General features: G+C 37.4%; 1 protein-coding gene across 1 annotated transcript in view; it reads right to left on the reverse strand.

Annotated features, from left to right (window-relative positions):
- Nucleotides 1-11,427, reverse strand: part of WTAP (Wilms tumor 1 associated protein) — a 25,408-nt gene extending 13,981 nt beyond the window's left edge. Inside the window, exons 1-4 of the mRNA XM_009289916.1 lie at nt 11,394-11,427; nt 11,220-11,275; nt 3,882-3,940; nt 1,977-2,104 (exon numbers count right to left, since the gene is read on the reverse strand). Coding sequence (XP_009288191.1) covers nt 1,977-2,104; nt 3,882-3,940; nt 11,220-11,275; nt 11,394-11,423 — 273 coding nt within the window. The 5' untranslated portion in view covers nt 11,424-11,427. The remainder of the gene's footprint in view (nt 1-1,976; nt 2,105-3,881; nt 3,941-11,219; nt 11,276-11,393) is intronic.
- Nucleotides 11,428-13,045: the final 1,618 nt, after the last annotated feature.

A 13,045-nucleotide genomic window follows, 5' to 3' on the forward strand; every position in this document is an offset into this window, starting at 1 on the left:
TTCTTCTAAAACAGATGTTTGAAAAGCCTATGCATCACAGCTATAGACATCTATAACAAAGTGCAGCCAAAAATCCTATCGTCTTCATGATCTTGTCAAAATTCAGAGTCTTAAATACTTGAAATTTTTGTCTAACTCATTCTTTTAGAAATAGGGAGGAAGAAAGGTGAAAATAGTACACACAAATTTGGTTTTGGTGAAAAATTTACATTTCATTTTTTTAGTATTTATTGTTTCAGCTATATGCTCAGAAGTTCAAAAGAAAAAAGTTCTTATTACTGCTGTTCCTCACAGCAGAATTTATCAGTAAAACTAACAAGAGAAGCAGGATCAATATAGTAGTCTTACTACTAGGGAAGTGTTGCGGTATAGTACCAGAACAGATCTTCATTAGCATCCTGGGCTGCATTAGGAGGAGTGCTGCCAGCAGGTCGAGGGAGGTGATCCTTCCCCTCCACTTGGCACTGGTGAGGCATCTGGAGTACTGGGTCCAGTGCTGGGCTCCCCAGTACAAGAGAGACATGGATATATTAGGGTGGGGCCAACGAAGGGCCATGAAGATGATTAAGGGGTTAGAGCATCTGACACACAGCAGAGGCTGAGAGCACTAGGGCTGTTCAGCCTGGAGAAGAGAAGGCTCAGGGGGATCTTATCAGTGTGCATAAATACCTGATGGGGGGAGCAAAGAAGGCGGAGCCAGGCTCTTCTCAGTGGTGCCCACTGAAAGCACAGAAGGCAATGGGCACAAATTGAAACACAGGGAATTCCATTTAAACATAAGAAAATGCTTTTTGCTGTGAGGGTGGTTGAACACTGGCACAGGTCACCCAGGGAGGTTTTGGAGTCTCCATTCTAGGAGACGCTCAAAACCCAACTGTGCACAGCCCCTTCCAACCTCAGTGATTCTGTGATTCGTTTTTTGCCACTGCAAAGTAAGCTTTACCCCCTCATTTTTTCTTTTCATACCAGCGCTCACTACAAACTAAAGTCATCTTATGGTCTTAAGAGCAGTGAAAATAACGTGTACAGAGTTAAGCGTCACACTACTATACCTGACAGCTCTGAAAACCTACAGGAAAAAAGAAAGGAAGGCTAAAAGAAAATAACAGAGGAAAGCTACAATACTAGTTATTAGTTTTGCAGAGAGCTTGTGTTTTTCATAAAAGAAGCTCTCAGGAGTATGTTACACAAACTAGCAGTAAGAAGCTTTTTACAATCTTCTCTCAGGAACTGCCAAATTAAAGCAGTAGGTGAAAGTTATGTTAAGAAGGTAATTTAAAAAAAAAAAAAAATCAGAAGTCCAAAAGTGGTAGAAGAGAGTTTCAAAAAAACAAAACCAAACAGAAGAAAACAAAGTCACAGAAAACCCACAGAAATAAAGGAGAGAGAAACAGAAACAACAATAAAAAAAGATATTCAGTACAAAGAACATTAGAAACCCCGAGAAGCAGATCTGCCAAGTTTCAAAAGAACTCCCTCTGAAAAAGTCAGTAGCTCTTTCCTCTACCTAGCCAAATGGATGCGGAAGCTTACAAATACCTTGTTATCCAAATCCAACGTAAATATCAGCCTAAAACCTCCTAAATGAAACCTAGTAAACTCAATCTTATTCTTACATTTCAATTTGTTCCTGCATCCAGTGATAAGCCAGAAGTAACATTTTTGGTAAATATGCACAGTTGATAGATGCTAGAAGAAAGTAAGCACAGCTCATGCAAGAATTAGCTTGGTTCTGAAGCAAGAGTCCTTCCAAGCACAACTGCTGCTGAAAATCAACTGAAATAACTAATATTAAAAAGAGCAAACTTTAAGAAATAATCTTTGCAAATTCAGTGAAAGTTTAAGTGCCCTGCCATTTCTTCAAGCACAGAAAAAGGTATGCTATAGTTATACGAAAAACATAGCTCACGGGTACTGGCTCAAATGCTGATATATCTGTAACAGTCTGAAAACACTTATCCTCTCTAAATACTTACAGTACACTCTTGCATCTCCTGTTCCTTAGTTGCCAGCCTCATCACCAGAATATTTTCTCTTCGGGCAGACTCTTGCTGTTGCTGTTTCAACTTCTCTTCAGACTCTCTCAACCCCGTCACATCATTAGCTAATACAAGTAATAAAACACAAAAAGCACATGTTTTATAGCATCCTCTCACGAACAGTTTTTAAAGACAGCTAAAAGAATCTGAAAACGAAATTCATAAACAGCAAGAGCTAAATAAATAAGCATGACTACAATAAGCATAATAAGCATAAATAAGAAAAATCAAAGTATCATTAAGTATTAGAAAAGCTTGACAACAGTTGGTTTTAAATACATCTTTCTGATCCTTCCTTAAGGCTTACTAAAGTTTTGAAAATGTTTCCATGTTTATATAGGAATTAACTTTTAAATTGCTTGCTTAACCAATCACTACTGGCAGTAGTCTTGGGAAGTTGGGACTGTCCTGCTATCTATAAGAAATGTTGAGACCAGGGGAGGGGAGGGGGAAGTCTACACTCTGGCAAAAAATGATCCGCAGTCTGTAAAACAGTGCCATTTGTGATCAATCCTCAAACCGGTCTCAACACTCCATGAGTAAACAGTAAGACATTAGAGAACTTCAGAAATGGCAGTTCAGTTGCAACTAGAAGAATTCTTCTGATCCATGAACGTTTATAAAAGTTTATATATGAAATATGAGAGAAAGCAGCACAGCACATTTCCAAATCACTCAAACAGGAACACATGCAAGCAGCCTGATACAAACAGTATACATTCACCCTGCTACTTGTCATGTATAAAATGATGGACAGTTGGAATAATTAAGCTTTTTATTTTTTTCAATTACTTGAGAATGAGCACCTGTAAATTTAAACTAAGAACATCACAAAATTGCTTCAGGACAATTATTTCTAAATAATTCTTTGCAGATAATTCAATAATGCTGATTACTACAACCTGTATTAGACTTTCCAAAATTGAGAAACTGGGAACATTAAAACTATTTATTTATTTATTTATGTTAGGACATTGTGAGATTAGAATGAAATCAACTGCTTACATTTGCTGTATTTCAGTCTCTCCAAAACTCAAACATTATGGGGTGGCAGTAGAAGAGGGACGTAACAACAGAGAGAGAGGATATCTGTTCGGACTGACAGAAAAAACCTTCAAACTCAGTGGTACTAAGTCTTTAAGTATTTAGACTGAAAAGGTGAGCGAAAACAGGAAAGAGCCCATCTCTAGCTGCCAACAATTTTTAAAAATAACTTGGGATTGGTGATTCAGTCACTTCCAGAATGTATCCAGCTTTTCTCATTTGAGAGTAGGATGTTTCTCCTATATTCTGTTTTGAAAGACTGAAGTACAGACCAAGTTTTAAAGACCACGTAAGACTGACATTCAAATAGTTAATTTGCCTAATCAGATCAAACATTACTTGGGGACTCATTTTAGACCTTCACCTCTACAAACTATTCCCCCTCCCATGTGGTTTACAATCCTGTAAGACTACCGAAGGCATAAACATTCATGGAATATTTTGGTAGAGGATAACATCTCCTTTCTGATGGAAAAGTCATGAAAATACACCTATTTGTGGGGTTATGTTTTGGGACTTTTTTTCCCCCCAGCAGTCTGGGTACAGAAGATCCTACACATGCAAAAATAGACTTTTTAGAAGCTGTGTAAGATCTGCAAAGGGAGGTGAGTCTGAGAAAGTTGGGAAAGGCTGAAAACTTACAGTAGAGAAGACAGGGACTTTTTTTCTGACAAGTAACTGACATAGATTATTATCTCTTCTTCCTAACAGTTTTAGAAAGCACAGACATTACTTGAACACTCTGCTTTATACAAACATTCAAGCAACTTGTACCATTTTGAAACTTGGCTAACTTACAATTAAGGTCTGTGTACTTGCCCTCCAGAGCTTGCACATATGCTTCATACTGTTTCCACCTATTGCAGAGACGAAGAGAAAAAAAAAGTTTTCTGAAGCTCAGTTTATTAAATCAAGGCATCTCATTCCTAAACTTTCAGAGTATACATTTATACCATAATCAGAAAATGTCAAGAAGGAATTACACAATTGGATAAAAGTCAATTCCAGTTTTAAAAATAGGGCTTTTAATCATGGAAATAGTTGTAATCCACTTCGCATCTCAAAAGGATAAAAAGGTAGCTGTGCATTACAACACTCAAAATTGACATCTTAAAACTTACTGTAACATTTTGGACAAACATTGGGATCAAACACTTATTACTTAGTTATCTGTGTAAAGCACCTAAGATACATCTCATTCTCAAAGCAGAACACTTCAAACAAAATTCTGTAACAGAAACCATAATAAAGACAACATTAAATCTGTTACCAAGCAAACAAGACGGCAAGCAGAAGTGTATTACAATACACTAGAATTCGCAGTCTAGGTTAAGTAGTTATACCAGCTCATTCGAACCAAGACCATACTCCGATTATATTCATCAACCAGAAGCCAAACAGTTTAATAACTCTCTGAAGGCATGTTATTCAAGCAATTCATCCACAATCAGAAAACCTCTCACTTAAAAACAGCATTGCATTTGACACAAACCATCAAATCAGTAGCAAATAAAGTCTGCAGTAAAGCTTAGCACGACATGCCTTACCAACAAAGTTCACAGGATGATGTTTTGGGGTTTTTTTGTTTGTTTTTAAAGAAGTACTCTGCTTCTAACTATGTGTCTTCCTCACAATGGTACAATTCCACGTTATGAAACAAATTCATCTAATAGCTTACCACTACAAAAGGTGAAGGTTTCTGTTCCCTCCTCCCCACCACCCTTTCTCCCTGCCACCTATTTTATGCCAGACTCAACATAACTGCTCTATTTTAACTCCTTAACCTACAACACCACTACCTCAATCAAAACCGTAAAATCTAACTCTAGATCATTTTTGACCATTTAGTGAATTCAAACAGCTTGTTAAAGGATCTAAAAAGCATCAGCTCTGTAACAGCAAGTGAGATCACATCACTGGCAAAAGCAAAATTAAGCACAAGATGTCTTCCTCCCAGCAGCAACAAAATTTTGCATCTCTCCAGCTGAACGTGAAATCATCATGAATTACTCTCTTAGGCCTCTGAGCAACCTGATCTAGTTGAAGATGTCCCTGCCCATGACAGGGGGGTTGGACTAGATGACCCTTTAAAGGGCCCTTCCAACCCAAACTATTCTATGATTCTAAGCTGTGTAGAAGAGAGCAGTTGTATTGCCACTTAACCCTTAAACTTATGTCTCTGCTCTAAAAGGAACATTGTTGGAAACAAAAGTTTCACTGTTTGATCACTAAAAGTTCTATGTTAGTTCAGGAGATTTCAATTCCCCAAAAGTAAAACTGAAACAGCCTACTAAATAGCAAGCCTGGAAAGAAAGAACCTCATTTTTACATGAAAGAATTACATGAAATAAAAGAATTGGTCTTCAAATACAGCTGCACGATTACTTGACTTCTAAGTTACATCTTACAGCCTAAAAACAGTAATTCTGTCAAAATCATGACACACACACACACAGAGACACTCCCCCCCAATAATAGGAGCTATACAAAGAGCAAGTGAAATGAAGACCCGAGACACAAGTTAAGTAAACATGAGAGACCACCATCGGAAAACAAGAAGCCACATAGCCCGTGGTCTACCAAGAATGTCAGAGATAATACCTCCAAGTCACCTCTCAACAACTGCTAGTATTTAAGCAAGAACTGAATTACTGGAAAAGAAAACCAGAGTGCACTAGGCCATGTCACGGACTTTTCAAGTCATGTGCCTGCCAACTCTTCTAGAAACATGACCCTTCAGACACAGTGTTTTGTCAAAAACCTGGTGAAGACTGTTGCAGTTCATCTTCAAGCAAGTTTACAAAATTGTACAGAATAAACTTGTGATCACCACACTGACATACTCAGAGAACTCTTCAACAATCAAGCCATGAATTTTAAACTTAAACTTTTTCTATCACAGTAGCTTTAATTTCACACACATGCAATGTCTCAATTTTGCTACAACTATAGAAGATCTCGGACACAATTTTCTCTTCTAGCAATTGATCTGGTTTTCACCTCACTTCAGGCAAACCAGAAAGCTAGCAACTACAGAGACAAAAATCAGAAGCAGGCTTATTTCATGCAATTAGATTAAAAAAACCCCAAACATTAAAACAGACAATCGAGTAGACTAAAAGCATCAAAACAAAAAGTGAAACAATTAAAGTTTAAAAAATTCCCATTAATGAAGTAGACCATTCTTATAAATAACTTCGGCTCAGGAAAATAAGCAAATATATGGGTAGGCCCTTACTGAAAGGGGACTGATTCCTTTTCAATCAAACTTGCAGTTGTGATTCTTCATCTGATGTGTATGTATTTTTGTAGTGATCTCAGTAATCCTGAGGACTAACATGTCAAAATATTTACCAAATATATCAAGACATTTCTCAAGAACATTCATGAAACCAAGTTAAAGGAAGAAAAACAAAGATTTTCTTTTTTTATATATATACACACACATACTTTGACTAGTTTTAGGTATTTTAAAAACAGTCTTGTGATGGCCCTGATAATTTAGTTTTCACTTAAGTGTCTATTAACTGACTTAAGACTTTAAACACCTTTTATAATGTCTAAGTTCTTAAGTCTTCTCTTGCAGTAACTTTTGTTGTTCACTGCCTTTAAGAATCTATTTTCCTAAATACTGTCTTTCCAGCTTATTTCACTCTGATCATGTTCCCTTATTTACAGTAGTAGCACAGATCATTAACAGAGGGAATTAAAGTGGAATTCTGATCTTTGAAAAGCTGAAGTTGTAGCTTCTTAAGTTATGCAGAAGAAAATAAAAAGGAAAATAAGGACCTATGACAAAATAAAGCCTTTTAAAAAAATGATGCTGAAGATCATTGACAGTATTTTTAGTGCTCCAACTCTGAACACTGTTAACCCCTATCTTTTTATTCCTTCTTCTCTATTATGTCTACACTGTTAGAGAAGACCAGATGATGCTATGATCAAACAGGACAGGTGTAAAACTCTGTATTTCTAGGTCTCAAATGACTACGAGTTGTGTCTAAGTCTGTAACACCATTCTCTCAGAATGAACGATTCTCACAGAAAGTCTGTTTTTACCTGAACAACAGAAGGGCAGTATTTCCAGATGCACAACTTTGGTCTTACATTGTACAACTGAATCTCCATGCACAACAGTTTTACTTCTATACTTTTTTCAGTAATATGGACTCCCAGCTGCTGATATGCAAGGCTGAGCCTGCATTCCCATTACATGAATCTTACATGCTAAGTTTTCACACAGAGCTTGAAAGAGGTGACAAGGACAGCAAGTTTGTGGAACGTTGTAATGATGCCTTTGCACAACGATGGAATCTCAGCCATGCCATGTTGAAACTAGACAGCAGAAGCTGAGGCTAATCTAGCAGCGGATGCAGCATCACCTAGAAATCCCAGCTACCAAGCACAACTCCAGTACAGTCCAAGGGTTCAGAGCTACAAGTTAAAAAAAAAAAGAAGGCAAGTATGATCTGAAGCCTCCAATAGGCCCTACTGCTATCAAGAAACAGAAAAAGTCAACTCATGGATGTCACCATATGCCACAGAGTAGGTCTTTATTTCAGATCCAGTTAGAAATTTTAATGCAAACTGTATCCAGAAATACTGTAATTCTCTGCATAAAAACATGCAACTTCCCCATAAGACACCAGAACACATTAAAGACCTCTGATAAATTATGGAAGTTTCTATATAAATAGCATTCCTAGAAATTACATACTTCAAACGTTTTCCAGCTAGCTCAAATTACAGGTTCTTCAGGGAAAAGATTTTTGACCCTAAATACATTCTAAAGTTCAGTAAAAGAAACATGTTCAAAAAAATCAGTAGTGATACAAACAGAAATATTCCGCCTCCCGCCCCACAAATTATGTCAGAATTAAAATTTGAAGACTGCTACTAGCACATCTTCAACTACAGGAGGAAAGCATTTCCCTCTGGAAAACTTTTTTGCCTTACTTGAAGATGTATCCCTTCTACCAGGTTTCATCTCCACATAATACCTGCATTAGTTTAAACTTTTTTAGTAGACAGGTAAAATCAACACTTACAGTGACATAAAAATCCAGTTTTCAGTTAACCTGTTTAAGAAGTTGCACATACTGCAAAAGCTTCTTTAAATAAACCAGTGATTTATAGGAACTCTCTGGCTAGACCTTAAGTCTGAAGCCTTTCTTCCCCAGGTCCAAGAAAGAGATAGTTCTCTAAGTAACCTGAGATGCATTGGTTTAAGTAAACGCAAGAGTTGCCTTGACCTCCTTGCCCCATATTGCCCCTTCTGGTACATCTGTAGGGGACTCAGGCAGCTCATCAGTGAACTCGAGCGGGGGAAAAAGATGAAGGCTAAAAGCCAGCTCTTTTCTCCAGTCAGTTTGGTTTCACTCAGTGTTGGCTCTTGATCTGCTTAGTAGTTCATGTCAGTAATCTGATGGCTAAACAGTGACAATCTGAAGAGCCTCAGTAACGTGCTACTTGGAAAGGCACTAAAGAACAGAGCTGTACACAGAACTAGGAAGACAGCCCTGAATCCGATTTACATTCAAGGGGTCACTTACAGTCTCACAAGAACTGGAAGATAATTGGGCAGCATTACGTAGGTTAGTTAATTCCCTTCATTCTCTAAAAATATTAAGCAGACTTTAAGACTCCATGGCTTCAAAATACCTCCATAAATACCACTATTTTTCTTGGAGCACCCATTTTTTATGCTGAGCTTTCGGGTTCACTTTTTCCAAGAATAAATGATAAGCACTTAGGGGGTAGGCCACACACAACATTGCACCTGAGCCATTCCAAAAGTAACTTGAAGTTCATGCTGATTGAAGTTCAGTAAAAGCACTGTATTTCCTCAGAACTGCTTGTGTAAATCAGGGTGCTTCAATGTTTTACATACCAACCACTAGGCTAAACGATCAGGGCAATACTGATCAGATCTTTAGCTATGATCCCCAGAGAGCTTTGTTATCATGTTCCTGGCTCTTCTTTCTTCGCAGAACCTCCTACACAGTCAAGCTAAGTAGCTACTGCATTAAAAAGGGGAGGGGAAAGATGAAAGCCATGAGTCCACAGCAACAAGCAATGAGGCAAGCAGAAATTCCCAAAAGGCTGGACTGAAAGGCTTCTTGTTGATCCTGCTCACTTTTAGTCAACAGAAGTTAAAATGAGCAAACCTAAATTATGTACTTCGTGGAAAAGAACAGTGAAATTGGGATTCATGGCACAGGAACTGACAAAAAAGAATTAATATTTTCTACATATGTATTTCATCAGTGCAATTGTACAGCAATGATAATATATTACCTAAAAGACCAAAAGCAGGTAACGCATGCCTGTATCTTAAAAAGCATTTGTCCCACCAAAACATGGACCCAAAAAATGCATTCCAAATCTTAATTTAAGACAATCCAGTAGTGGTCAACACATGCTTTGCTATGTCTGAAAGTAGTAGAGATGCCTTTGATTAAAATATGATATACATATAATAGTGTTATATTTTATTCCAACCTATATATGAAGCCAGCAGTTAGTGTTTATGTGAAACCACAATTAAAGGTGAACTTACTATAACTCCATTAAATATGCACCCCATTCAAAGAAAAAACAGTGTTCGTAGGACTGCTTAATGCAAACAAATAAAATGGACACGGCCAAAACAGCATTTAAGTTTCCACTTCTGGGTATAACGGACAGTTACTCTCCTTAAATCCATCAAGCAGCCTTTTTGAGAGCAGAAGTTGCTTTGTCTACACTAAGAAGAAGATTCAATAGCAACACAGCTGTCATTAGCAAATTCCCTCCTGTCTCTTCATTAACACAGTTTAGCTGCTGACGTAATTTACCTCCCTTGGGTGTATTCCATCACACTCACTTGAATATATGCTGGAAATGGATCTCTTCTATGGTAGCAACTAGTCATTGCAAGTTACAGAAACTGATTACAGTTGGAAGCCTTTTTTTGTTTTCACACTATCAATCAGAAAGCAAGTTGCACAGAATCTACGCTTTGGTAGTTTTGACAGGAATTTTACAGCTGGAAGTAAGGGCATAGCTTTACAGACTTAGAAGTTTGCTATTCCCGGGGATAATCTTGAGTACAGGAACTTTGCTGAAAAGGTTCACAAGGCCTAAACCACTCAACATCAAAGCAGCACTTTTTCCTACTGTTTAAATACATTATCCTTTACTACCCAGAAGACTAGATACTCAGAGGAAGCCAGAAACCAGCTTTAAACATATGGAGCCAGACTATGTTGACTCCCCTGGAAAGAACTGTCACCCCAGAAGTAGCTGGCAGGATAGTTTGCCCAGAAGAGGGAGTAGCTGATCATATACATCAAGTGTTGCACTTGTATCCTCACGTTTCTACAGTTTAGTCTTTGTTCTATGAAATAGCAATATTTAACTTGCAAGATCCTAATAATGCTAGTAACTTACAGTGTACAAAAAGCCAAGAGCTGAAGTTTACCAAAATGCACACACAAAATACTCCAGCAGATAAACAGATGACCCACAGACGCCTAGTCTAGTTAGCTCCTTGTTTACAAATCAGGAAATTCAGGTATACAGAGACAAGTGGCTTGGGTCAGTTTCTTTAAGCAGGTGGTCTGTGTGACAGGATTGCCTACTATATTTTCCATGGCGACACTCAGCCTTCTAAAAGGTGAAAAAGATGGCCAGGCTCTTCTTTATGCAAGTTCTAGGCGATGAAAACTTCATTTTAACATTTTACTGTTAATATTTGAACATGCTGAGGAGAAGACCGTGCAGACTAAGAAAATCTAAAATTTATTGTAGGAGTAAGGAGTTGACATTTTTCTGACGTTTAAAAATAACTTGCTATCTAGCAAGGAATGCAAGCAACCGTATCTTCTAAAGTTACAAGTGAAGAAAAAAAAACTCCTACTCATGTATTGCAAAACATTGTTCAGGATTTTGTCTCTTTGGAAAAAGCATTTCCCCCCAAACTATATATAAAAATATTTGAGCCAAGATGAGAACTTTACAAAAGAGATGTATCATGAAAAGGATAAAATAGTTTTTCAGAACAAGGATACTAAAAACAATGGAAGAGGGAGGTCACACATCTTCCATTAAAAGTTCACTAAAACGTTGAGATGGAAAAACTGCTTTTTACTTTACCTTAGGATAAGCTCGTCTCTAGGTAAAACCTTAAAATCTGCTTCACTAAGGCGAACCTATGGAGCAAAAGGAGAAGCACAACTTATCAAGCTGTCGTGATTACCGGGGGGGGGGGGGGAGGGAGGGGGGGGGGGAAGGACAGGAGGGGAAGTCACAAATAATTTTTAAACATACCTTCTTTGGGAGAGGTTCTTCATTCGTCATTGTGAACTCTGAAGGGGGAGAAAAAAAAAGAGGGGGTTTAATTAATGTAGTTACTAGTGTACATGAAATACTGAACAAGTCAGAAACTTGTACTTCTAGCTTTTTTTTTTAATTTGCAATACTAGACTACTGAAATATTGGTTCCACACAATGCAGAGCCAGAGCACAAAACAACACTATGACAAGTTTGCTGCTGTAATCTAGATAACAAAGTCAACAGATGCATTCTTTCCAAAAGTTAACCAAAACTGTCTTTAAATGTCTATAAAGCCTACCAGTAATCAATTCTTCCTATTTAACTAAGCAAAGCCACCCAACTTTGTCTACATTTGTTTAGATCAAACTGACATTTCGTATGTGCCTACATCTATTTAACATTGTATTTTACAAGGTAGAGGACAATCAGGGTCTGAGGAAAGCAATTTATACTACTACTTCAGTTTCTCTTTGGAATAAAAGTAAATAATTTGTGAATATTACCACTAATGTTTGGGTTATGTCAAAATAACGTTCTTCCAAGTACTTACTCTTCTACTTTTAAGATTCTGATGAACAGGAGTATTAAACAGTTATTTTAAACCCCTTGTGAATCTTTTTAGGAAGAAGTAAGATGTCAAATAAATGGCTTGGATACACCATCAAATTCAATCCCTCTTGTGTGTACGTAACATAATAGGATTGCATTGTGCTAGGTTAAAAATTCACACTTCCTTGAGTTACAGGACATGCTTCCTTACCTCAAAAGGATAATACATAGTATTTTCTACAACTATGATTATATCAAAAAATATTGAGTCCGCAAAGATTATAAGCATACAAGTAACAATGAATACAAGGTTTGCTAGAGGCATGCATCTTTGCAATATGCTTTCCAACAGAAAGGTTGCATATAATATTAAGACTCAACAAGCTTGTAAAGCTGCTGCAATGCACGTATACCAGGGAAAGGATGTGTCAACTCCGTGGTTGTAAACATTTAGCTTCACAAAAACAATGCTCTTAAGTAGTTAAAAAAATATTTTATTTTCTCAAGGACTTTTACAGACCACCTTAGGTATTTTCACAACAACACCCAATGAACTAATTTAACTTCTCCAAATCCTAAGACAAACAAATCCTAAAATTGTTTGTCAAGACGACAAACAAATACACACCAAATGAAGTAGAGCCTCTTCAACCTACACTAACCATTGACAAATACACAGCACTCTACCAAACAAGGCCCTGGTTAAAAAAAAACCCACCCCACCCCCGAAAAACCAAACAAAAACCCACACACCAAGTACAGCGCACAGATGAAACAACTTCCAAGCCTTTCATAAAAGAAAAGCTGACACTAGAACCCACGGAAAGGTTTCCAAAAACATTCAGTAGAAGCATCTCACTGATGAATGGCAGCTTCCTGTTCCTAGTCTTAGTAACACACACACACTTAAGTGCCTCCCTAGCCTAAGAAGTCCCACCACCACCTTCTCTCTCGCACACAAGAAGTTACTCAAGCATTTTGCTTTTAACTTCTGGGTGCAGCTCCTTATTTGAGACTGTTTTATCAAAAACATACTTTAAATATATTCAAGCATAAGAGGCTATCAATACAAACTGCCAGTGCCCAACTCAGTCAT

Source organism: Aptenodytes forsteri, unplaced genomic scaffold (genome assembly GCF_000699145.1).
Source record: "Aptenodytes forsteri isolate BGI_AS27 unplaced genomic scaffold, ASM69914v1 Scaffold122, whole genome shotgun sequence".
Classification (NCBI taxonomy): Eukaryota; Metazoa; Chordata; class Aves; order Sphenisciformes; family Spheniscidae; genus Aptenodytes; species Aptenodytes forsteri.